The sequence below is a fragment of the Pseudochaenichthys georgianus genome, chromosome 3, assembly GCF_902827115.2.
Source record: "Pseudochaenichthys georgianus chromosome 3, fPseGeo1.2, whole genome shotgun sequence".
Lineage (NCBI taxonomy): Eukaryota > Metazoa > Chordata > Actinopteri > Perciformes > Channichthyidae > Pseudochaenichthys > Pseudochaenichthys georgianus.
This window is the reverse complement of record NC_047505.1, coordinates 48,425,710-48,453,316: the sequence shown is the minus strand read 5'-3', so window position 1 is coordinate 48,453,316 and position 27,607 is coordinate 48,425,710. Positions and strand designations below refer to the sequence as shown.

The 27,607-nt window shown below is 43.2% G+C and overlaps 1 protein-coding gene across 7 annotated transcripts in view; it reads right to left on the bottom strand.

Moving 5' to 3' along the window:
• Positions 1–27,607, bottom strand: part of chd9 (chromodomain helicase DNA binding protein 9) — an 83,343-nt gene that overhangs the window by 34,648 nt on the left and 21,088 nt on the right. For 5 of the 7 annotated variants that reach the window (XM_034077158.2, XM_034077167.2, XM_034077175.2 and 2 more), the window contains 8 exons: positions 21,880–22,286; positions 10,026–10,131; positions 4,002–4,148; positions 2,729–2,797; positions 2,415–2,470; positions 1,744–1,861; positions 1,376–1,462; positions 975–1,112 (listed from right to left, as the gene is read on the bottom strand). In XM_034077158.2, coding sequence (XP_033933049.1) covers positions 975–1,112; positions 1,376–1,462; positions 1,744–1,861; positions 2,415–2,470; positions 2,729–2,797; positions 4,002–4,148; positions 10,026–10,131; positions 21,880–22,286 — 1,128 coding nt within the window. Of the gene's footprint in view, positions 1–974; positions 1,113–1,375; positions 1,463–1,743; positions 1,862–2,414; positions 2,471–2,728; positions 2,798–4,001; positions 4,149–10,025; positions 10,132–21,879; positions 22,287–24,236; positions 24,434–24,642; positions 25,264–27,607 lie in introns of those variants that run through there. The other 2 variants (XM_071207274.1, XM_034077187.2) reach the window with 2 other exon arrangements.

Sequence of the window (27,607 nt, the reverse complement as noted above, 5' to 3'; positions counted from 1 at the left end):
GACCTTACAATACATACATACAGCGGTAAAAACAAGGTTACAATTGAAAACATGATTAACTTAAATGTTAGCGATAATTAACTTCTGATAAAACAGAAACATCGTTCACTCGTCTTAAAGTGACTTTCTCCCCCCTCACATGTGTTGCTAATGATGCCTTTTAATTGAACACTTCAGTACGTTTGGTGGCTCTTCAACACATTCTCAAAAGATTCCACTATAAGAAATCTGTATCTTAAACAAATGTCTTTTATCCATTTAAATGTCTTTCATTGTTGTAAAGCACTTTGAATTGCCTTCTGTTCAAAAGGTGCTTTATAAATAAACTTGCCTTGCTTAAATAAAAAGAAGGGGGATGCTAACGACTTAGCACTTCTAACCCAGCTACACAATTAAACAACTTTAAGATACAGTATGGAGTGATAGAGGGACATGGAAACATTGATAAGTGGGCGATGTCTTTCCTTCCTGCAGCGGTCAGACTATACAACCAGCACAGCCCCTAGTTGACCCCCCGCTCACACACACCACAACACAGACTATATCACCCCTTGCTGCTAAATACCAACGAACTATGTGCAATATGTAAATGCCGTTAACAACCGTGTAATATATACCTGGCTGCTAAATCCTTAGAACTGTTACAAGGTGTGTGTTTTGTAAATTGTGTAGCTTGCTGCTGTTAAATACCAACCACCTATGTGCAATATGTGCAATATATATATAGATGCCGTTAATAAATAATATATACCTGGCTGCTAAATCCGTAGAACTGTTACAGGATGTGTATTTTTTTTTTATTATGTAACTTTGTATTTTTTATTTGTTATTATATCATAACTTAGTACTTTTTTTAAATGCATGTCACATATGTAACAACATTAAGCTGTCTGTGGCTCTTTTTCCTGTAACTACGCACATGTCCCCTCTGTGGGACTAATGAAGGGATTCCGATGTGGACGGTCATGACTTACCGTCCTGCGAGAGTCTGGCTTCACTGCCTGCAGCTGCTCAAACTCTTCTATCTTGCCCTGTTCCACGTCGTCCTTCAGCTCCCAGGTGCTGTCTTCATAAGCCAGAGAGCTCCACTTCACCAGGTAGTACACCACCTCCTGCAGCAGGCACAGAGGAGTTAGCGCTGCAAAAGACTAGAGCGAGGCCACGCTCTGCTTTGATGATATTAACAAAGGCTGCGAGGGAGCCCAATAGCATGGCCTTGGGCCCGAGTGAGACTGTACAAAGACATCGCTAGAGTGGAGCGTTTACTGAAAGAAACAAGAAAGCTGAAAACGGGTAAAAGGCACGTAGATACAAATAAACACTAAAGTGCTACTCATGGATATAATTAACCATTAAGAAAAAGGATTCGCTGTACCTCTCCTGTGTCTTTGTCCTCACAATACGACACATCCAGCACTCGGTCTACCTCTATATAGTCCGGGTTAAAGGGGTCCTCTTCCCTCTGAAGACGCAGAGAGAAAGAACGAGAGAGAATCAATGGAGATGCCCACTCACCTTCTGGCAGTGAGATAAGTATCACTACTGTATCAACCGAGCAGGCAAATTGATTGTGATATATGCCCGCCCACACAGACTCCAAGTGAATCAAACATCCGCACACACAGAACATTCATATACACTAAGCACACACATTTCCTCTGACAACCAGTTGTGGAAACACACGTGCTCATAACATTGTGAATGCGCTCATAAAGAAATGTGTACACAGACACTCATCCTTACGTCTGCGAAGAAGAGTGCCCTCTGTGCTTGCTTCAGCTTGAAACGTTTGATCTTCTGCGGAATCCTCTTGTCCTTCTCCAGCTGCTGCTCTGTGGCCCACTCACAGTGTAGGTAGGAGCTGAGACACACACACACACACACACATTATTACATGTCACTTGTTAGACGCTGTTATCCAAAGCGACTTACATACTCAATACTGTGGACAATCCCCCAATGTCCTGGAGACTTATCCTAACCTTAACCATAACCACACATGCCTAACCCTTAACCTTACCCTTACCAAGTCTTCACCCTAAAATTAATGATGCCCCTTAAGGGGACCTCCAATTTGTCCCCATAAGGGAGGCGAGTCCCCACACGTGACTGTGTAAACAGATGTAGGTCCCCACAAGTATAGTACACACACACACACACACACACACACACACACACACACACACACGTTTGCAAAGCCCTCAGATATCAGCTTCATGTATTATCTAAATATAGTTTAAGAGTTTCTGTTATAAGTGCAACATGCTATATATAAAACAGATCACACACACTTGCTTAAAGTGGGATAATTACATATACAGAAATAATTACACAATATTATTTTGAATCTGTCTGCTATGTCTCCTGGTGTAATTAATAAACTGTTAAGTAAAGCTTACTGTGAATGAACTTACTAGTTTTTGTATTTTACAAAATACTCCTCGTCTTCGACCACCACTCCTGGAGAAACCTGAAAGAGATTCAAATGAACATCTTAGAATTACAAACAAACTTCAAATGAAATATTTTACTTGGCTAATAGCGGTTTTATTATGCCATTTTGAAAAATAAAGGTATGTCATTAAGGACCAAAGTAGTACACATGTTAAAAATGCTACGTAAAATAAGGTAATAAGTAATATTTCAATAACAACTATTCATCGTGATTGTGCAGAGATGGACAGTAACAATTAGTAAAAGCAGGAAAAGAAACCGCAGCCTTTCATACCTCCTTCTTCACGATACGAGAAGACATGATTTTGTCAACAACTGCAGCGTCCTCTTCACTGGGGTTCTCCTGAAAAGACAGCAAACAGAAAATTGCAAGTATGACTTCATATTCTTCCACGGCACACATTTGCATAATCCTCAGGACACATCTTAATAAAACTGACTTAAGGGGAATCAGCGTACAGGTAGGTAAGAATGGAGAAACCAGCTCGAGTGCGCTAGAATTTGAAAATACACAACCCGGAGAAAATCTGCCACTTCCTCACAGAGCCCCTCCTCCAACACACACGAACGCGCACATGACCAATGAGGGCACGAGATAAGTTTGTGCACAGATGGAAGGCTGACAGGCAGGTAGGCCATCCAGTTACTTTAGCCGGGCCGGCTCAGATGATTGGTCGTGCTTTTTACAGTACCACGGCTTCCACAGATGACTTTTTTTAATGTATTTATTGTCAAAGCATTTCATTTATTCATTGCTATCGGGATGTTAAGAGCATTCCATGGAATATAACAAGTGTTTCTGAAGTGAATTACCTACCCCACCTTTAAGAACTGCATCTACCTGTGCAGAGAAACTAACAAAGTATGAATGATTCAAACGACTGAAGCCAGGGTGCAACTTTAAGACCACATATTTGTAGACAAATATTTTTACTGAGAGCTGTAGTCACACAAATCCCATCCTGATTTAGCTGCTGTTAAATCTAAGTAACTAAAAATGGGCACTGACTACGCCGGGTGACTGCAGGGGTCCTGGTTTGTACGTCACCATGTGCAAAAAGGACAGGCTGTGCTGCACTGTAATGTCGTGCTGTACTTTCAAGATATGTGTTCTTGCTTTTCGGTATATAAGATAAGATAAGATGTACTCTGTTGATCCCAATTTGGGAAAGGTTTGTGTCGTAGCAGCATAAAAAACAAAGCATTGCACATAGAAATGAAAAGAATAGAAATACAATTCTAAAAAATACACATCTCAAAATAGAAATAAAACAGCATTAGAAAATATACAGTTGACCGTGAAGATAAAATATCTATAAACTGTCTGACAAATAAAACACTATTAAAAAGGGCCGATAGTAAAATAAGTTATTTTTAAATATGCATGTGCCACACAGAAAACGTCTCTTTATGTAAGCCAAAAAACACTTATTTTATATAATTGTAAGTTCGGCCTACACTACAGTGTTTTTGTGATGGTGTCTAGATATACAAGTCATTCATTCTCTTCTTCTCAGCTTCTAGGCAGTGAAGGCAGAGCTGCTCACCACAAAGAGCTGCACAGCCGGCTGCTTGGAGCCTCCAGAGCTCGTTTTCTTGGCTTTCCCAATAACCTTGACCTCGTCATCTGACAGCCGGGCCTCCAGCTCTTCAGAGTACTTCTTTCTCTTCACCTGCCGATTTGATCTCCTCTTCTGGAAAAGCACAACAAGGTGGAAAAATGACATTTACAAAAGATATTCTACGTATCTGGATGAATTCATAAATCGATTTCAACACGGAAAAATACAGGAAACGCTTTTTAAAACCTGACAATGTGTTAAATGGATCAACCAGGCAAGTTGGATTAGGAACAAATCATTGATTGCAAATTATTCAGACTGATGTATTTTAACATATTTAGCCTTTAACTAAATATTGTTTAATAAATTAAACTTCTATTAATTGTTCAGCTGTAGTCTCAGCATATGCGAACATTGCTTATGATCAAATTGTACCATACACTCGTGCCAATTGACCCTAACGCAAACATATAGGGGAGGGAGGCGCGTGGCGCAGTGGGTTAGTGCGTTGTGCGTGGTTCAAACCCCACTGCAGTCAGCATGTCGTTGTGTCCCTGAGACACTTCACCCCAAAGTGCTCCTGTGGGGATTGCCCACAGTATTGAGTATGTAAGTCGCTTTGGATAAAAGCATCTAACAAGTCATGTACAGTAATGTAGGCATTTATTTGTCAATTTTAAAAGGTTTCACTTATGCATTTTGCAATCACATTTGTCATAAACAATACATTCCTCCATTAGCATGCGTTTTATCGAGGACGGTCTTCGTGTATATGAGAAAAAGCATACATTTCCCTGTGTTACCACTATAACAACCACGGTCATAAATCTTCCCTTTTTAATAATCACAGTTGTGAGTATCAAACTACTTCTTGCGCAGCTAAACAAAACGGTTTTGTCGTTTCCCATTTTCCTCTCGTGTAAATCAAAGTAAGAGCAACAATGTCCAGACCGTGTGGTTACTATTGATCCAACATTTACTAATGTACTTTAAGTTATTCAATCTCTGACTGTATGTGTCATATTTGATAGCTTATACAAAGTCGAGCCAACTATTTATGTATTTATAAAATGACGGATAGTATCCTGGCTACAACATGTACTCCATTATCACTGATTGCATTACACTAACTCTTATTGAAAACATGGGTTTTCCGTCCTCCTGAAGTTCATGAAAAAAGTAACCCATAAATAACCTTGTTAAATGTCTCAACCAAGGAATACATTCAGCAAAGCATTATGCCGAGTGACCTCCCACACAGAGCTCAACAAAATTCCAGCTTCTTGCTATTCCTTCCTGTCAGGCCTTTGTAATTATCATAAGCGTGGGCTTCTGTATTCTGCATCGACCGCTCCTAATGATAATATGTAGTTCATTAGGAATAAATGCCACTGAGCCAAAGTTAATTAGGCGTGAAGTATAATATCCCCATGGAGAATAAACCCTCACATCCCCAAACCCAAGCTGACCAGAAACCAGGAAGTGAGACCTGCCACCACAAACACCCGTGAGGTGGCCATGCTTTCTTTCTATCCGTCAGTCATGCTGCTTTGAGTCCTTCCACAGGATCCTCCTAAATGAGTCATCAACTGAGTGTTTTAATTAAAGCCAGGGGCCCCACTTAACCAGCATCATTATGGCATAGGCAAAAGTCCGGATGGGAGGCAAGGAGGAGGGAGAGAGGTGATGAGGCGAAGAAGGGAGACACTAGTCATCCACATGTCACTCTTAAAATAGAGGATCATCATTGGTAATGAGGCAGTGGGCAAATGACGATTGCTTTAGAATACAATAAACTCACAAGTGGCACTTCAATTATAAATCACATCAAATAGAAAATGGCCATGGTAGTTATTATACTTCACTTAAAAAGGTGCCATACTATGCTATTTTTTTCTTTTCTTTTCCTATAGTGTGTTATATAGGTTTTGGTGCACGTCAATGGTCTGCAACGGCTACAATTCCACAGAGTTTCTCTCTGACACCCACCCCCCCCCTACCTGAAACACCTCCATCAATCAATCAATCAATCAATCAATCAATGTTTATTTCTATAGCCCAATATCACACATGTTACATTTGTCTCAGTGGACTTGAATATCAGTATGACAATACGCCACCCTCTGTCCTTAGACCCTCTGTCCTTAGACCCTCTGTCCTTAGACCCTCTGTCCTTAGACCCTCTGTCCTTAGACCCTCACATCGTACAAGGAAACACTTCCGGAGAAAACCCACAGTTTAAAGGAAACATGGGAGAAACCTCAGGGAGAGCAGCAGAGGAGAGATCCCTCTCCCAGGACGGACAGACGTGCAATAGATGCCGTGTGTAAATTGAAAAGATAATACATCCATTGGACGCCTTTGTTAACTTTAACAACATAGTGACATCATTATGCAACACTTGCGTTTCTTTTGGCTTGCGCTCCAACACATTGTATGTACGTGATAGGAAAAGGGGCGGGACGTCTCTAGGCGGTTAACCAATCACAACAGAGCCGGCCAGCTAACCAATCAGAGCAGACTGGGCTCTGGTTTCAGACAGAGGGTGAAAAGAGGTGCTGCAGCACAGGCAGTATGAGAAGAATAAAGAACTTTTTGAACATTAAAGCTTGGAGACATGTCCCAGGAGAGACACTACATACTGATATACACCTGAACATCAGCAGGAGAGGACTCTTTAAAGTAGAGACACTACATACTGATATACACCTGAACATCAGCAGGAGAGGACTCTTTAAAGTAGAGACACTACATACTGATATACACCTGAACATCAGCAGGAGAGGACTCTTTAAAGTAGAGACACTACATACTGATATACACCTGAACATCAGCAGGAGAGGACTCTTTAAAGTAGAGACACTACATACTGATATACACCTGAACATCAGCAGGAGAGGACTCTTTAAAAGTAGAGACACTACATACTGATATACACCTGAACATCAGCAGGAGAGGACTCTATAAAGTAGAGACACTACATACTGATATACACCTGAACATCAGCAGGAGAGGACTCTTTAAAGTAGAGACACTACATACTGACATACACCTGAACATCAGCAGGAGAGGACTCTTTAAAGTAGAGACACTACATACTGATATACACCTGAACATCAGCAGGAGAGGACTCTTTAAAGTAGAGACACTACATACTGACATACACCTGAACATCAGCAGGAGAGGACTCTTTAAAGTAGAGACACTACATACTGATATACACCTGAACATCAGCAGGAGAGGACTCTTTAAAGTAGAGACACTACATACTGATATGAACCTGAACATCAGCAGGAGAGGACTCTTTAAAGTAGAGACACTACATACTGATATGAACCTGAACATCAGCAGGAGAGGACTCTTTAAAGTAGAGACACTACATACTGATATACACCTGAACATTACCAGGAGAGGACTCTTTAAAGTAGAGACACTACATACTGATATGAACCTGAACATCAGCAGGAGAGGACTCTTTAAAGTAGAGACACTACATACTGATATACACCTGAACATCAGCAGGAGAGGACTCTTTAAAGTAGAGACACTACATACTGATATACACCTGAACATCAGCAGGAGAGGACTCTTTAAAGTAGAGACACTACATACTGATATACACCTGAACATCATCAGGAGAGGACTCTTTAAAGTAGAGACACTACATACTGACATACACCTGAACATCAGCAGGAGAGGACTCTTTAAAGTAGAGACACTACATACTGACATACACCTGAACATCAGCAGGAGAGGACTCTTTAAAGTAGAGACACTACATACTGATATACACCTGAACATCAGCAGGATAGGACTCTTTAAAGTAGAGACACTACATACTGATATACACCTGAACATCAGCAGGAGAGGACTCTTTAAAGTAGAGACACTACGTAGTACATACTGATATACACCTGAACATCAGCAGGAGAGGACTCTTTAAAGTAGAGACACTACATACTGATATACACCTGAACATCAGCAGGAGAGGACTCTTTAAAGTAGAGACACTACATACTGATATACACCTGAACATCAGCAGGAGAGGACTCTTTAAAGTAGAGGCACTACATACTGATATACACCTGAACATCAGCAGGAGAGGACTCTTTAAAGTAGAGACACTACATACTGATATACACCTGAACATCAGCAGGAGAGGACTCTTTAAAGTAGAGACACTACATACTGATATGCACCTGAACATCAGCAGGAGAGGACTCTTTAAAGTAGAGACACTACATGCTGATATACACCTGAACATCAGCAGGAGAGGACTCTTTAAAGTAGAGACGCTACATACTGATATACACCTGAACATCAGCAGGAGAGGACTCTTTAAAGTAGAGATGCTACATGCTGATATACACCTGAACATCAGCAGGAGAGGACTCTTTAAAGTAGAGAAACTACATACTGATATACACCTGAACATCAGCAGGAGAGGACTCTTTAAAGTAGAGACACTACATACTGATATACACCTGAACATCAGCCGGAGAGGACTCTTTAAAGTAGAGACACTACATACTGATATACACCTGAACATCAGCAGGAGAGGACTCTTTAAAGTAGAGACACTACATACTGATATACACCTGAACATCAGCAGGAGAGGACTCTTTAAAGTAGAGACACTACATACTGATATACACCTGAACATCAGCAGGAGAGGACTCTTTAAAGTGGAGGCACTACATACTGATATACACCTGAACATCAGCAGGAGAGGACTCTTTAAAGTAGAGACACTACATACTGATATACACCTGAGCATCAGCAGGAGAGGACTCTTTAAAGTAGAGACACTACATACTGATATACACCTGAGCATCAGCAGGAGAGGACTCTTTAAAGTAGAGACACTACATACTGATATAAACCTGAACATCAGCAGGAGAGGACTCTTTAAAGTAGAGACACTACATACTGATATACACCTGAACATCAGCAGGAGAGGACTCTTTAAAGTAGAGGCACTACATACTGATATAATGTATGCCAATAGGCCCCTTTAACGGACACTTTTATCCAAAGCAACTAGAATATCATCTCTACAGCTGCAGGAGGAAATCGATTCAGTATTTTGCACAGGCTTAGATGATTTCGTGAGGATGTATTGTCATCTTCCCCCTTAGCACTTGTGTTTTGTACCTTATAATAATCTCAACCTCAGGTGAGCAATGTTCTAATGTTCCAGAGCTGAACTTTTAGTTAAAATAGAATCATTACTCTGGATTTGAAATAAAAACTAAGTCATTATTATTTCTCTTTGTTACGTTATCAAACACACGTTCAATTCCTCGAGGATTTCAATTTCACTGGCTGCAACACAATTTCCTCTTGAATGTAAAACTGTTAAGTGCAGGTGAGTGCTGCCGTGGTAGTCGGTGTTAACGGTGTGACTCAGTGTTGTGCAGCAGACACCTATTCAAAGCACAGAGGCGCAGGGGTCAGATTTCACTTATCATGGACAGTTTACAGACGACACAATGGTGGAGGAGAAACAAAACCATCCGGTGTTAACGATCAAAGAAAACGGCAAACGTATTTTCTGCTAAATGTAGAAATTCTGGTGGGAAATGTTTGTGCAACATGTTCATCGTGGTGGAGGTTTGACCTAGATGATGTCTTGTTAGGGATATCTCCATCATCGAGATGAATAAGGATGGGTACTTGAGATCGCCACCCACTGCCTGACCCCCACATGAACCACTGAGTTGATCCTCCAGCTAAAGCCTTGAAGCCTTCCTCTAAGCTCCATACATACAGTGTGAACAGTCAGGCGGAGGACAGTGCACCACATGTATCAACAAGTCGTCTAAATAAGGCGGGGAGCTAGATGAAAATCTCCGTGAGGATTAATGTTGTAATTTGATAAATGGAGATGAAATACACTCCGAGTATTCCCAAGCATCACAGCCCCATTCACACTAATAGTGGCTTGTATTGTAGGTTTATATGTCAGTGTGTGTGTGCGTGTGTGTGTGTGCGTGTGTTGGATCTTACAGAGTCGTCATCCTTAGAAGAGTGTCGAGGGGGAGGGTCATCGTCTGACTCCGCTGACGACGCCTGCTTTTGTTTTTTCTTCTTCCCAATCTTGATGACAATTTTCCTGTGGGAGAGAAAAGCACAGCATGAATAGACTGAGCATGTTTTCATTTCTCCTTCATCATCTCAGAGTTCTCACACACTGCCAAGTGAACGGCATTGTTGTCGATCGGAGTCATTTGTGCTGACAAATGCCTTAATGACGCAGCCGTGATGTTACCGCTGATCGTCTGAAAGTTATTAAATCTGTGACATGTTTCATAGAATCTGTAATTGTGTGACAACAGATAACTATAGCCATTTATATATTTAGAAAATGACATTAGGATGAGAGCCTGTCTACTAAATGTCTTGCAGTTAAAGAACATGAAGAACAAATATGTTGGCCATTCACACTAACCCAGACAGTTTCTCCATCCTCCTGAAGATCATAACAATTAATTCATACAAAAATCATTCATAAATGAACGGGAAGGAAAACACCGAACACATGGACAGTCTTTTAGTCATTGGACCCTTGAATGAGACGAATTCACATCTATCATTCCAGATATATTTGACCCCAGTGTTTATATCACAAATGGTGTCCGCATTCCTCTCAAAGGTTTTCAAATAAATAAGGCAACAATATATTTAACTGCTTGGATGAGGGTGGCATACAGACGTTAAAAAGAGGCCTCACACTGAGGACACAAACTACAGTCATTTGCAGTATGTAAGCTAGGGCTTTGGCTTTCAATGATTTTGAGAACAACATAATCGAAATAAAACGATTTATTTTTTTAATTGGTTTTTCAGTTGAATTATCCTTAAAGTTCACGGTAATCAACTGTTAAAAAAAATACTGTTCATATTTTTCTTTTCAATAAATTAGTGGTGCACGATAATTATCGGCCCGATATTAGGAATTATGACGTCATCCCGATAAACCCGATAAGAGTATTAATAGCCCCGATAATATACAATATATTTTTTGGGTGAAAAAAAGAAACAAGATACTGCGGTGTGGGTGGATTGGGATGAGGGGTGCTTGTTTTTCACTCGGCTCCTCCCGTTTTGCCAGTACTGTGGTATTAGTGGTCCAGCGCTCCCTAACTCACGCCTGGCTGTGACGTAAATGGTGTGCGGCCGTGAAGCCAGGACAGTAAACAAACATGTCGTCGGTAGTATGGGACTATTTCAAAGTTTCAGAGTTAGATAGTTCGCTTGCTATTTGTATTCAAATGCAATGCAGAAGTTCCACGAGGAGGGAAAAAGGCAACGAGCTATAATACTTCCAACCTGATCAGTCGCCTGAAACATCGCCATGGCTACGATGGTGTGTTCAAAGCGTACGAAGACGCCTGCGCTACTAAACTGGCGGAGAATCCAAAGCCAGCTGCAAAGGCACCGGGGCTTTTACCTATCGACGAGGCTTTTGAAAAAGGCAAGAACTTTATTTGGGAAAATAAATATGGTCACTTTGAAGAGTCAGAACTGTTCTTGGCTTTGTTTTGTTCATAGTAGTAATGCTCATGCCATTTGCTCACTACTCGTCTTTTTTTACCACCAGGTGTGCAACAACTACAGGTACATTTAATATATATATATATTATATTATTATCGGTATCGGTCTTGAGAAGCAGGAAGTTATCCGTATCGGTTTCAAAAAACCAGTATCGTGCATCCCTACAATAAATGGAAGTTTTCGTGATATCAATTATTGACCCAAATAATCGGGATTATGATTTTCGCCAGAATCGAGCAGCCCTAATGTAAGTTACAGGTTTTATAGAAAATAAAACATTATAGACTCCACTTGCAAAGCCCCCTGCAGGTTTGCACCAGTATATAAGATGGAGTAAATCACGAGTTTGTAGATTTGCATCTGCTGCACTGCAGTCCATAAACATGCGTGTTTTCAGCAGCAGCCAATGTCCTCTAAGAATTTCTCTCTGCACAGCTGTCGGCATGCAATGTTTGACCCCCACCATGACACACACACACAGCAGCTAGGGGACCGGCTGAAGTGTGGTAGGAAATGCTTACACATATTAACATGCGGAGGAGAAAGGAATTCTCTGCTTTGCTAAAGCCCCCGCCCAATTTCGATCCTATCTGGCGGACATTTTCCCTTTCAGCAAGTGCTGAAATTCTCACCGTGGCCTAATGTACCATTTTAGAACCACGACAGACTGCAGGATGGTATCAGGAGCCCAGAAAGCAGCAGATTACACAAGCTTGTACTTTTCACCAGAGCTTCATCCGCTAACTCTCTCTTTCACACACAGTCACATATTATTTCTGTGACCTTTACCATGAATTCTCTCTATACATATGCACACACTTCCCATCCCTCTACATGTATTATCTCTTGGAAGCCACAGGCGGTGAATCTCGGGCATGGTGTGATATTAATAGGGGGGGGAATAAATAAAAAAAAGACACTGCTATCATGTTGAAAAGCAACAGCATTCTCACTCGCCAATGTGTTTGCATACACACAACAAACCCACAAAGGCAAACATGCTCTGTGATCCACACACACACCGAATCAAAGGGCCTGTTTAGACAGACTGTTATGAGCAGGTACGTCTCTAGTGAGAAGGGTGTCCCTGTAGGGCTTTCTCACATGAGATCACATCAGAGACGCATATCGAGTGGGAAGTAACATTCCCTTGCTAACCAGAGTGGTACAGGGAGGACATGTTTGTGCAGGCTGATCCTCAAGCTAGCATTGTAAGGGCTACCCAGACTAAAATCGTTGGAATGTGTCCATTGGAGTTTGTAATATCTCAGAGAATAAGCTGTGTGGTAGAATGATAAGTACACATTATGTTATGACTACTTTTCTAATACAAATGCAATCCCCAGAAGTAAATAGCTAACGTAATGCTATGAAAACTACAGCTTGCTTGAATGACTTCACGTTAGCACCGCTAAGGACTCGCTGTATCCAAGACATGTTGAATCTCTAGACGTTCCCATTTTTTATGTTGCAGAACAAAACATTAAAATCTCGAAAGCTTGAATTAACGACAGACCTTATTTCAGGCATCGAACCTAAAACTAATTCTTTTTTAAATTGACTTTTGAGACGAGGGAACGAGAAGTGCTAAAATGCTAACTATACGACTCATTCCCACACCACCCTATATCTTCTACTGTTAGCAAACATGGATGCACTCGAGAGGAGGTAAGCCTGAAGAACAACATGCTAGGAACAGCAAGCTTTCATATTAAGACAGCATTGTAATTTGTTCAACAAGTCAACCATTTGAAAAGAAACGCCTATATCTTTATAATCGATTCCATACATGTCGTGTCTGCTCGTAAGTCAACAGATGGTGTCAAAGAGCTGTCCCTTCTTCCTGGTGTCCCTGCCCCCTCTGGATATTACATTACACAAATCCTCTTGACAATGACATGTTATGGTTGCCATGCAACGCGCCCTTGGGAGCGTATTCGGCCATGTGGGAGACAACATTCATGGTGACCTCACTTCCTGTGAAAAACAACACCAGCACATGTCCACTGACACCGTGAATGACTGCAAAATGTGCTAAGTCAGAATGACACAATGAAAAAAATAACAATCATTGTTTAAAGGTCCCGTGTCCTGGCCATTTCTACTGATCATATTTCCATTGTTGAGGTCTACTAGAATAGATTTATATTGTGCAATTTTCCTAACTCACATTGGTTTCTCACAGCATCTCTGTAAAGTCTGTGTGTGTTCACTCTCTGTCCTAAACGGCTTGTTGGAGCTCCTGTGAGCCCAGTGTGCTCTGATTGGTCGGGACGTTGCGAGGCTCGTTGCTCTGAGGAGCCTCTGTGAGGAGCGGACATGTTTCCGGGTCGGCAGGGTAACAACCAGAAAAGCATGACATGGGCAGGGTTAAATATTGGACTGGAAGCCCTCCCATATGTCAAAGACATTGATATCAGCCACCCACACACACACACACACACACACACACACACACACACACACACACACACACACACCACAACACACACCACACACACACACACACACACACACCACCACACACACACCACACACACACACACACACACACACACACACACACACACACACACACACACACACACACACACACACACACACACACACACCACACACACACACACACACACAACACACACACACACACACACACACACACACACACACACACACACACACACACACCCACACCAACACACACACACACACACACACACACACACACACACACACACACACACACCACACACACACACACACCACACACACATCACACACACACACACACACACACACACACACACACACACACACACAATTACTCTCCAGGGTCACAGTCAAGCCCCCCTGATGTGAAAACCTTGTAATAGAACTGAATGAAATGCCTGAGAAACCATTTCAACTGACCTTGAATTACAAGAGGAGCTGTCGAGTGCACAAAAAAAGAAAAAGGGGAAATTGATAAAATAACCACACAGATTTCCTTCACAGTATGTCCTGGATTGCAACAGACCGCTGCCTATACGAGACACTACAAATTAAATCAAACACACTCGAGTCTCATTTCAAAAAGTCAGGTTCACTTTAAATAACTCGTAAATCCACCCTCTGGCAAAGTAGTAAAACCCATGTTGATAAGACACACATCCTGGTCAGTCTGACTGTCAAAATCAATAGCAGTTGTCAGAAATGATCAAGAATAGCCTCAAATGTTGGTAATACACAGGTTCAGCTTCCAACAGCCTCCCGTGTGATCCGCCCCGAGCAGCAGTATGGGGTATATTAGTCCTCTCAACAGGCTGGATATTTGATGCAAGCCTGCTTTAAAAACTGGCTCTGGCTACATCAATGCACATTAGTAAATGCCAAAGCTTTTGGCAGGGAGATTTGTAACAACTACCATGTGCTTTTTGTTGAATACAAAGAAAAGAAAAAGGACGGAACGGTTCAGCAGCCTTAGAAAGCAATGAGTGTTATATTCAAAACATGGCATGTGAATCGTTATATTAAAACATTCACAGGTATTTCAATTCTTCTTTGCAATTGTGTTCTTTTGCGCAAATTACATTGTTTGACTTGCGTTTGAATTGCGTTTCTATAAATAATGCAGAATATAATAAAAGGGAGATTGAGTGTGAGTGGGAAGCTGCGCCTTATTAAGGTTTTATCATTTCGAAATCCGAAGTGAAACAAACATGACATTTAGAAATCCATGTGCATGTTTATTTACTGTAAAATGTTAATTATGAGTAAAAGTGTTAAAAAGCTCACTCATTGTAAAATTGTATTGTATTAATAACATTTCAATTGTAACAGAAAACACAATAAATATCAAATACAGTTCTCACTTCACCTTGTTTTATATTGTCTCTACTGTAGGCTATTTTATTTCATGTACAGCACTTCGGCTCGATCAAAAATCGTTTATAAATGTGCTATATACATAAAACTTGATTTGATATTTACAGATTTAGACGTTTTTCCATCTGTACGGTGCCTGCTGCCTTAATGTTTTTTACATTAGCGAGGAAGGTGATTTATTCGCCTCCCCAGCAGGAGTTAAAGAGGCCATCCTCCAGACATAATCTTGCATTTCTAATTAGACCGCAGCTGCCCCTGATTTGACATTACAGCGTGATCCCGACTGATGGGCTACAGCTAGCTTCGTTTTCCTCAGAGTGATGGGCTCGTTGGAGGCTTGGCTCCCATCATCCTATTGTGCCAAATAACCTCCGTCCCCTTGTCCCCCCAGTGTTGTCCTGCCCTACTTGGCAAGCCGCCACTGGGAGTGTATTATGTGAGGGTTTGATTTTAATAGAATAAAGATAGGATAGTGCTATGCAGGGCAAGACTGCAATGTGCTGCATGAGCAAGAGCTTCTACCTCAGACATTTTTGTGACAGAGTATCCTTCAAAAATGCTGTCTCGTGTAATGCGCGTGTATGTGTGTCTGCTATCCACCCTGAGGGGCTTATTGAGACAGTAGTGCTGGTCCTTGTCAGGAAATCCCTGGTCTTATGAATGGAAGGCTGTAATCTCAGAGCCACACAGCAAACAACTGGAAACAGTCGTAACAAACACCATCAAGCCCGCTCTTTAAGACAAATACTGTATCAGCACTGTGCACATGGCCACACGGGGGGTTTCTGCTTTCTTCAGCAAACGTTTAGAAAATGGGCAGCGCAACACACACACACACACACACACACACACACACAAACACACTCGCAAGAATGTGTACATGATTGTGCATGACTTTCAACTCAACGCAGACACATAAACATGTTTATGCATCACACACATGTGAACATGCACACATCCGCACCCCGTGAGGGATTAACTATGAAAACACTCAATTAAAAATAACAGCTTTAGCTCTTCCTAATGAAATAGTGAGGGGGGAAAAGATTAGACGGCTAGCAGGCGAGCCCTGAAATATGAACGGCTATACGCAGCTGCATATACGCTAGACTTAAACCTCCATTTTCTATCATGTAATTGATCTCACAAGCACCATTTTGTTTGATATTTTGCTGCTCCCCTGCTGCTTTGTGGTATCAGCATGTTTAGAGCATTGGATGCACAGCAGACTGGAAGAACCACATTTATATTAGGGGGAGAAAAATGTAAAGGAGGAGGGGGAGGGAGCAACAAAAAAGGGCTTGAGCGGCACAGTGCTTTCATCTGATGATTATATGAGCTTATTTTTCAGCAGGTAGGCTGCCTCGAAAAGCAAATTCCAGTCCGCAGAGTCGTGACCAGTGGAGCCTGGCCTGTGGAATAACCCTTGCATCACCTACGGGTAGATCCGGTCGGTACATATTCTAATACACCATGTTCTATAGAGCTGTTTCTCACAGCAAACCGACCATGTGCCAGGGCCTTTGTTTCAGTTGTGAGAAAAATGGAAATGTACGATTAATGACTTTCTCATCTCGGCGAATGCATTCAAATGTGAAAAGCCCAGGGGTCACTCACTCCAAAAGCTGAGGTGTCAATAGCTACTGCAAGGGAATCACAGGTACAGGACAGAGCTACTTGAACAGATGGTTAGGCCCCCTTCATGCACAGTAGCTTCCATGTTGATACGTTTTGATAAAGCTTTTAGATCTTACAGTCTATGTTTAAGCTTTGATAAAAAAAAAACATTCAGCTCAGCAAATTAAAGTCAATTGATAAATGTGATCAACAACAAGAAGCACATTGAAAGCAGTGTCCACAGTTGCTGACTTTAATGTCGCACATCTATTAAAACATTAGCTTTGGTAGTGGAAATGTGTGATGCGGTTATTTTCCTCAAACACCCCCGGATCAGGAGCCCTGCTTGATACACAGCAACGAAGAAGATCACTGACAAATGCACAACAGATTTCTTTTTCTAACGTGTGTCATGTTGCGAGTCCACCTGTCACAGCGGCTGGTGCATCCATATTTTAATCAGCTGCTTCCAGTTCTGTTTCTCATCGGTAAACAGATTTTCCATACGATGATATGAGCCCTAACTCCAGCAGAGCGGCTGGTAGAGTAAACTAGTGATACAGAAGAGTGAACTGATGATTCCAGTAGAGAAACCTAGCTCGAGCAGTAAGTAGTAGCATACAGGTCTCAGAGGAACAGACCATAATGTCACTGCTGTCCCGCTCTATTGTCTGTACTGATGCCAACATGCTGTTAGCAACGCAACAGCTTCCTCCACAGGGAAAACAATGGGATTGACCATTGACCATTTTTGCAGAACATAAGCTTTGTGGCCAACACACGTTAATGATACTTCAATGTGTTGCTAAGGCGGCTAATCTCAACATATTAACACTACTTTTACAATAGTTGAAACAGAGATGTAACCGGCAGACATCGAACCAAAAACACATGCAAAAGTTAATTGCCAATAATAGCTAAAACTCATTTTGGGTTTAGGACTCATTCCTGCACCACGCTATTGGGTTAATAGTTATATCTCCTTGCTTTAAGAAGAGTCATATTCCATAGCACAGTAAGCAGATACTGAACACCGACTTCACACACACACACGCCTGCACACACCCTCAGCAGAGTAATGACTTTAACGGAAGGTTAGGACCTCTGCAGCCATGGAGCATTCATATTTTATTGGGAGATCCTGGGTGGTGCATGAATATGAGCAGGACTCTCATGTATGCAGGCTGTCTCCATCAACCCACATCAGTCAAAGAAAAACTGTATAGAAACAGATCCCACAAGACATCTATGCAGACGGGGAAACACACCCGGTTAAGGTATGTTCAGCTGCAAACCCACAGACTCCACTCGCAGGCATCAGCACTGAAGTCGTATTTCAGCTTTAGCACCACTCCATTAGGGGAAGTTATATCTCCAGAAGTCAAAGTTAGACTCAAAGGTAGTTTGAAACAAAAACTAAAAGAATTGCAGCACACTCACAGCGTTGATGCACATACACATTGGAGTATAACAACGTGTCGTGTGATGTGTCCCAAAGCTATGGATTATTTAAATAGCTGCATAAAGAAGTGTAAAAGCAAGTGATGGAAAAGAGGGACCAGGTCATCGGGTGTACAGGCCAATACGGTAGTGTTTATGTGATAGTCCTCATGTTTCCATTACAGTGCCGGGACTGATTAAGCTTCTTATGATGCAAGGCTTAGAGCTGCCTGCCAGCGTGGAACTGGACTTGCTGGATTCCAATCCTGTAAGAACATTAAGGCGCCGTTTACACGAGAACGAAACTGGGTGTATCCGCTACTTTTCTCGCGCGTGTAGCCCGTTCGTTCACACGAGGCCGTAACGGAACATGGAGAACTACATGTTGCTAAATCCACCGCGGAGAATAAACAGAAGGGCAACCATGGCAACCATGCTCGGGGGTCTTCTTCGCTGCTTTTAGTGTATTTTGTGGCGGAAGTACAGCGCCACTTACAGGCCCGGCATATGTACTACAGCGTCTCCAGCGGGCCGAGCGGTCTCATGTGAAGGGACACCATTTATTGAGCCGTATCCGTGGGAACGGAAGACTTTTTTGATATCGAATTCGGTTTGTTTGCGTTCCCGTGTAAACGGGGCCTAATAGTCCAATGTTGAGGCCTCCACTTTCATTAAATGCAGCACCGTAGAAAGCTCTTCAACAACTGTTTTGTATCTATTGTGCAGTTTTATAATGAATCTTTACACCTCAGACAAACTATTCACACACTCCCACAAGTCTATTCTCATACACAGACAGAGCTTTACGTCATTGCCACATTTGCACCGAACTTCTTTTCTCAATTAAAACAAAGAGTAGGACAAAGAGTGAAAGACCACCACGACCACACATCCTAAAGACTGTGAAACGATTATGCAGCACACATATGTAACTGCTGATTTAAATAAATAGCGCAATGTATTAAAAGTGCTTTAGATTTGACTATGCTTGATATTAGCGCTGCATAGTAGAACTAACACCAGAAACAGAAAGCATTGGTCTGTTTTGAGACAAAGCTATCACACACGCATAAAGGTCATGGTGTGTATAGTACACGTTGATGTAAGATTATACCAGTGCTTCATGTGGCCATACTGAAGAAGTTTAACATTGCAAAATATCTCAAACTAATGGTGCAATGAATGCTATATAAAGGTTAACTCAGACAATGTGAGGCTGCATAATCAGGCTGTGTTCCTAATCTGATGCTTTTGTGCTGCATGTAGGCCAAGTATGGTTACACTGAATAATACAAATGGGTTAAACAGCTCATTACCTCGAATCCTTATCAGCAACACATTTGAATGACAGTCTTAAAAGGGCAGCTGACAAACAGTCCACGTTCAAACAAGTCTTGGGATGCATTTGATCAAAATGCTGATGGTTTAATCAGCTTTGTCTCCATGTCTGCAGGGTGGTTAAATAGAGAAAAAAGGATCCAGACTTAATCTTCCTGATCTCCAAAGTGTTTCATCTCAGAGTTAAATTACCTTGATCAAACTGAGCTTTTATTCAATTATCAAAACTGAGCATTTTCAGTGATCTCCACCTGATCAACAACCATTAAGGTACCAAACAGCTACTGTCAGCATCAGCAGGGACTGTATCATCATGACTGATTCCTCCATTATCTCAAACATCAGCCTTGCCACACTCCACACACACACACACACACACACACACACACACACACACACACACACACACACACACACACACACACACACACACACACACACACACACACACACACACACACACACACACACACACACACACACACACACACACACACACACACACACACACACACACACACACACACACACACACACACACACACACACACACACACACACACACACACACACACACACACACACACACACACACACACACACACACACACACACACACACACACACACACACACACACACACACACACACACACACACACACACACACACACACACACACACACACACACACACACACACACACACACACACACCTTTTTCCTGCAGCTCTCTGCCTCACATCTGCACCAGCTGATATTTCAATAGGGGTGTTGGGTGTGGCTTACAGCGGCACACCGCTTATAGCAGTGAAACAGGGGGATGGGAGGCGGATCACCGTATCTATACATCAGCACTGCTGCTTGTGTCCCCAATATACATGCCAGCACTGTCTCACATGTAAATGCAGCCTTTGTGTGCTCCTCCCGTGTCTATGCTGATGACTGAGGCTGGTTTATTGCTATGGCGTGCTGTAAAATCGTTTGAACTTTGAGCTTCCATGTTGGCAACTAAAGGCACAACATGTACTTTAGATATACAATGGACCAAAACAAGCGGGTTAAATCAGCAAAATGAGCAATAAGTACGAGTACAAGCAGCGGTGCAAGTGAAATGTAGACCTTGCTTCCCATAAGCATCCTCCGAAATCCACAATAGTATTCTAATTTTCTAACTAAGATAGCTACGATGCTCACCTTAAACTCAATAGACTTCAACTTGGCCTCTTTACAAGATGGATAAGATACAGTATTATGTAAGATGTTAATTATGGTGGCGAGAGATGACGTGGCCAATCAGCTGCTTGTCAGATGAAAGCAGCAAATTCGCCTTTATGCCATGAATATCATTTAAAAGAATATGCATGTCTAAACTCTTACAGCACAATGAATCAAAGGGAGGCCAGTACTTCAGTCTCAATCAATAGCCGCTTTCACAGCAAGTACTTTGCCGCACTTCCCAGCACTTAGTACCCCCATGGAACTAAGAGCAGATCGCGTTCACACCGGAATAAATCCCAGAGGGAAGACTACGCAAATGAAGCAGCTGGCGTCACTTCTTCTTCTGCTAGGGACTGGCTTCAGTAGAAGTTTTTTGTGTTGCCACAAGTTATTCTCTCTCCGTTGGTGCGCGGGGCTAATGCTAATGCTAATAATGCTAATGCCAGCAAATACAATGGCGGCTTCAAAAAACGTTTCAGAGTTTTACGGGGCGTGGTTTGCAATCCGCCCAGCCGATCACAAATTGGAACTTTTTTCTCCCCAGGAAAGTCCCACCTCTCTAGCAGGGACTAAACAGGGGGTAAAAGTTCTCTGAACTAAGTTCTCTTTTTGGTGTGAACGCAAAATCCCAGGAACTATCGGAGCTAAATGGGAAAAGTACTCCGGTGTGAAAGCGCCTAATAATGTATTTGTAAGCTCAGGTTATGCTAAAACTGTAAATTGCTTTGGGTGTGGTAGGACCTGGTGGGTCTCTTGCAGGGTCATGTTAACATTGTGCATTTCAGAGGGGTAGAGACAGAACAGTATTAATAGCGGTGACTACATACCCGATCTTGGCCTTCTGTTTGTTCTTTGAGGAGGTTATGATTCGGGCCTTCCTACAGGCCTTATCTTTAGCCCGCGCCTTGCCGTTTCCTTTGTGCTCGCGCTTGCGGTGCTTGTGCTGCGAGGAAGAGCTGGGGAAGCTCTCGGGGCTCAGAACTCTGGGAATGTTCTTCTCCCCGCGCTGCCGGGCCTTAGCAATAGCCTCTGATATTATCCTATTGGCCTTCTCCTGTTTGTCCGGTGTACCCAACTCCATCTGAGCAAGCGTCCTCCGCGACGTCCTCTTCTCCGACGAGGAGCTAGACGAGGGCGAAGACGACGAGGAAGAGGAGGAGGACGATGAGCTGCTCTTCATTGGGGGACTGAGGACCCGTACCTGGCTGCCGGGACCATTAGCGTTCTTTCGAGGCTGAGGAGAGAGGAAGACGAGAGAGGTTTTTAAATGTATGATCCACTTTTAGCTAATTATAACAGACAATACGTCATCTATTTATAAAGTCAAATGCTGTGCTATATGTGCTATAGCAGGACCAAGTGACACTGACACATTTAAAGTTGACACCTGACCTTTGGAGAAGAGTTCAGTGACTGAAGCTGAAGACAAGCTTTAGCAGATTCACTCACAAACAGAGGTCAACCAAATCAAAAATGGTGGACCGAACTGACTTAATTTAAGCAAATTAAACATTGTTCATTCAATCAGCGGCAACATGTACAGGGACAAGTCGTCAGCCACCTTCTCACTATGCATTGCATATACATAGGAAACAGTTTTCTTTATGTAGCCCAATATCACATTTAGTAATGATATCAGAACACAATCCATTAATTATCAAGTTGTATTTTGTATCTGATGAAGTAATTATAGAGTCATACAGCTCAGTGAACAGGTGAGTAATACAAGCAAAGCTTTACAGGAAGTGGTGCAACTATCACTCATTCAGAAAAACACAACATCCTGGAGGCTGTGTGAAGCGCTCAGACAGCAGAGCTTGTTACTGTCCCTGTCTCAGCTGCTGGGGGTGTGTGTCTGTGTGTGTGGGGAGAGAGGAGAGGGGGGTCAGACCTGTCTCGCTCTACAAGATGCTCACTTCAACTCTCAGCGCCCGCCCTGTGTAACTCTACTAGCACCTTCAGCCATAAAAAGGCCAGTGCTTCCCTGAAGAATTCATTTAGCTCAGTTGAAGGACACTGTGAAAGCTCTCCAATGCCCGATACAAATTAAATTCTCTAAGAAGCTATTCAGAAGGTAGGGTAAACACTGGCTGCATGTAGCAGGTTACAATGAGCCTTTCAGTCATGAATTATCCAGCCTTCCTGATACATGATAATACGTGAATAATAGATGGTGTGACTGTAGTCATCTACACACCAGCGCTGTGTGTTGGGCCTGGAGCCCAGCGGAGAGGGAACCCATAAATGGATGACCTAATCTAAAAATGTGTTGCGTATGCCTACATGGCCCAGGCGCGGCCAGTTGCTGTTTTGTTTTTTTCCACACTGCTAGCTAGCCTAAATAAAGAGAATCAGCTTGTACCTCGCCAACAAAGTGGGGGGAGGGAGTTGAATAACTAGCGATCCACTCGGAAGGAAGGGGGAAAACACACTCACGCAAACACACACAAGACCTGCATTATGAAGTTCACGTGTGCAACGCTGCTGAGGCTATCAGGAAGATATTTACTGGATCACGCTGGAATGTTCTTATTCAAGTTAACGGTTAAAAAAAGAAAAGAAGAAAAAAGACAAGGGGGAGGGGTCGAAAGTAATGCTGAAGTGTGGAAGAACATGAGGGGACATGAAATATTTGTTATGAAAACAGGCTTCTTTCAGCAAGACCGAGAGAGAGGGAGAGAGGAAGTATAACATGCAGCAAGACTGTGAGCACTGCAGCTGTGTTATCTATAAATAACTGAAATTACAGCCTGCCAGCACTGCAGTGATTCCAATCTCTCCGGCAGCACGTCGTCCCGTGAAAACGCTGGGAACCATTAAAGCCTGTGAAAAGGTAGTGAGCTTCATTTGGGCCGGGTAGCTTTGCCTCGCTCTCATTTCCACATGTACTGGTGACTGACAGGTTCAACTCATGGAGGGCACACACTGTACACACACCACAGCTTAGACAGAGGGTGGGGAAGAGACGTATGGAAGGAGTGGGGGTGGGGAAAGGGAGTCTAGTGCGCCTTGATGAAGCTGTAAGCACAGTAAAGCAAGTGAGTTTGGAGCGGAGGAAAATAAAGCAGCAATGAGTTCAAGATGGCGGCAGTGCAGCATGAGCCAGTAGCAGAGGAGGTTGTTCAGTTCCTGCCGGCCCCTCCTCCCCCCTCGTCCCTCCTCCCTCTCAGAGCAGCTCACTTACCCTTCCTCTTGGCCTCTTCACTGTAGACATGGTGGGGGTTTTTTCTTCCTCTTTCCTCCCCCTCTCCAACCGGCTAACAAAAGCCTTGCCCTTTCGCAGGGTTTTTTCCTCCCTCAGTGTGCTTGCTTTCCCCCTCACAAACACACTCACACTCTTTCCCTTTTTCAACAGTCGTTTTCTCTCACTCTTGCTTGAGCTGTGAGTACCCCCCCCCCCTCCCCTCCCTCTCTCTCTCTCTTAGCTCGTTTTGCCTCCCCTCCTCCTCCCTCCCACGGTCAGCTCTTCTCCTCAGGCAGTGCGAGAGCGCCGTAGCTGGTCGTCTCCTCCTCCCCCAGCGGGCAGGGTTCAAGAGGAACGCATGGGAGCCCTCTGTCAGTCTCTCTCTCTCTCTCTCTCTCTCTCTCACCCTTGTTTGTCTCTTCACAGGGTGATGAGGGAGCAGCGCTGTGGGCGGTAGAGGAGGTGCGTGGCAGTCCAGGAAGCTCACATTTCTGCCGCCGAGCTGTCGTCCGGCTTCACCGAGTCCCCTCTCTCCCAATGTGTGTGTGTGTCAGAGTTCCCCTCTCATTGATTCCTCTTTCCGCCTGCCTTTCGTACTCCGAGCCGTCTCCCTCTTTATTTCTATTGCTCTTTCCGTGCTGGGTTTGCCTTTTTGTTGCGCCTCTCCTCGTTGTCCTTCACTGGCCAGGATAAGGTAGGTTACTCCTTTACGTACACAGACAAAAAGGCTGTTGTGTTTAGCTTGCTTGCCGAGTTTGCCCGGTTGTTTTCTCCTTCTTTCCCCCCCCCCCCACTTGTCTTTTCCTCGTTCCTCGTCCTGGCTGCCCTCCCCTCTCTCTGGCTGGGGCGTGTGGCGAGCTGAGCGGCGGAAAATGAAAGCACAAAGCAGCAAAATGCATGAGCATGAATATTAGAGATGTCGTTAAAACCCAGACTCGTTTTTCCCTCTCTCTCTCTTTCTCTCTCTCTCTCTCTCGCGCACTCACTGGCTCTCTCTCTCTTTGTAAGGAAGTAGGCCAGCAGATGGTGCTAGCAGTTATTACATTAACTTTCACAACTTAACCCCCAAAGTACTGGATTTCGCACTCACAACAGATTGTCAAGACCGTAAGCTTTCCCCCCCCCTTGTAGGTCACAGCCAATGGCACAGAAACACATTCCCAAAGAATAAAAATGCATCCCTAATTCAAATCTCACACAGTTGCAACCATTTCGACATTAACACAAAATATAGCAGACTTTCCACCCCGACTGTCCCAGAAACACGGAGTCTCCAGGGCAGAGTTCAAGCACTTGTGGGGTCAAGGCCTGGTCACCCTTCTATGACTCTTGGGAACAAATAAATTCCAATAGAGGAAACTGGGATGTGTCCAAGACATGCAGCTCTTCCTGTGCGCCTGGACAGATCCAGGAGGAGCAAGCCAGCCATTGGAGGGGACTCCTGACCTCCTGATGCTGAGGCCATGCGCACCAGCTGGCACATGGTACTGGAAATGATGCAGAGATACAATGCTGGTCTGAAGCCAGGGGCAGTGCACATGGCACTCAAGGGTCAGGCCTGAGTAACTGACCTTTACATCTGTATGTTATGTGCAAAATCATCTGAACAGGCTTCACTCTCATACAGCTGCACACGTTAGACTATGAGCTGCCAGTGTTAACGGGACTACTGTGAACATCATGTATTTAGGGCTAGGAAGGTCTTTTGACAGCACATCTTTGAAGACATGTCAAAACATACATCCTGACAGGTTAAGGGTACTACAAGGTAGTGGCATGAGGATCTTCCACAGCATTTTAAAAATAAATATATCTTCCTTTTTTCAAATAAACGTTTTTTTCGTAAGCTGTGTGCTTAAGAGCCAAGTGTCCAGGTTAAAGGGCAATCTTGTGTTATGTAATGTTTTTTATTATTTGTTCCATTGTGCTCCATCTCAGCTCAAAGCAATCCACACTACTTCTCGTGATTTTATTTAAATATGGTGTGAAATATGTGGGTGAGCGTGTGTATGCTACAATATGGCTTTACATTGCATGTTAAACTGACTCAATAAAGCAACTGACCAACTGGAATGGTGTAGACCGTCTTATTCTAAATGTGTGAGCGTGTAAGTAGACACCGGCAGTGGATTTATCTCACTATATCTATGGTTTGTGTTTTACATTTTACAGCTGTGTATCTCCTCCATAGATAGACTGTGTGTGTGAACAACAATGGCCGTCCTCTCATCAGATCCACCCACCATCCCCCTGCCAGGCCTTGGAGTTTGAACTTTAAAAACAGACTTCACGTTCGCAGAGACAGAGTCCTCTCTGCTAAACAAATCAACTGTCAGAGAATGTCCGCAAGAACACACAGAGCCTGGGAGTGTGCTTTGACGACAAACATGACATGAAATTAGCTCAACAACTGGATGGAAAAGAAATATCTACCAAACTGACAACAAATAAAGACATCAAATCTGTGTCCAACCTTCATCTGCCTATGTGTACTGACCTATACAACTTGTTGCACTTGCAGTGATGCAAAATGGATAAATCAGCCACACTTAGCACCGAGCAGGAATTGCAACCATTCAAATATATCTCTGTCAACATAAATCATTGCAACAGCTACAATACTAAATAAATAGATATGAAAGTCTGAATAACATCTCATTTAAAACACAGAAAGAATACGTGGCTGTTTGTAACATTCAAACATTGTTTCTTGACTGTCGACGTTTGTTTGTGTCAAATCAAAAGCAAGGGACAAATGGAAAGAGAATAACTGAACACACACATGCTTCAACAGTCACATGGCATGAAACTGCTACCCGGCCACTAAACAGTTAATATGCAAACAAGCCTGGCAGCTCTGTATGAGGGGGAGTGGCCTGCTTTGGGGACGGATGAGGGAGGGGAGAGGAAGAGAGGGGGGGGGGGGGGGGGGGGAGAGTAGCTGGTGAAAGGAAGCAAGTGGGGGGAAAAAAGGTGGGTGTGTGGGTGTGTGTGTGTGTATATCTGTATGTGTATGTGTGTGTATGTGTGTGTGTGTGTGTGTGTGGGGAGAGAGAGGTACGGTGGCTGCAGAGGCACAGGTGTCCGTCTCTGAACACTCCATTACTCCCTCATCAAAGGGCCTGATTTAGAGTGCCTCTGCTATCATTTCTTGCCCGTAACCACCGTGAGAGTCTCCACCAACTCACCATTAGGGAAATGAAAGCTGAGAGCCAGCAATGCTCTGAATGAAAATGACAAGATGGCTACAGCTGCCTGCTACTCTCATACACAGGGAGGGAATCCATAGGCAAAAAAATAAACGGCCTTTGATCTATTTTGCACCGAGGAAGACAACGCACGTTTGATCAGGTTATTCGGATTCATTCAGG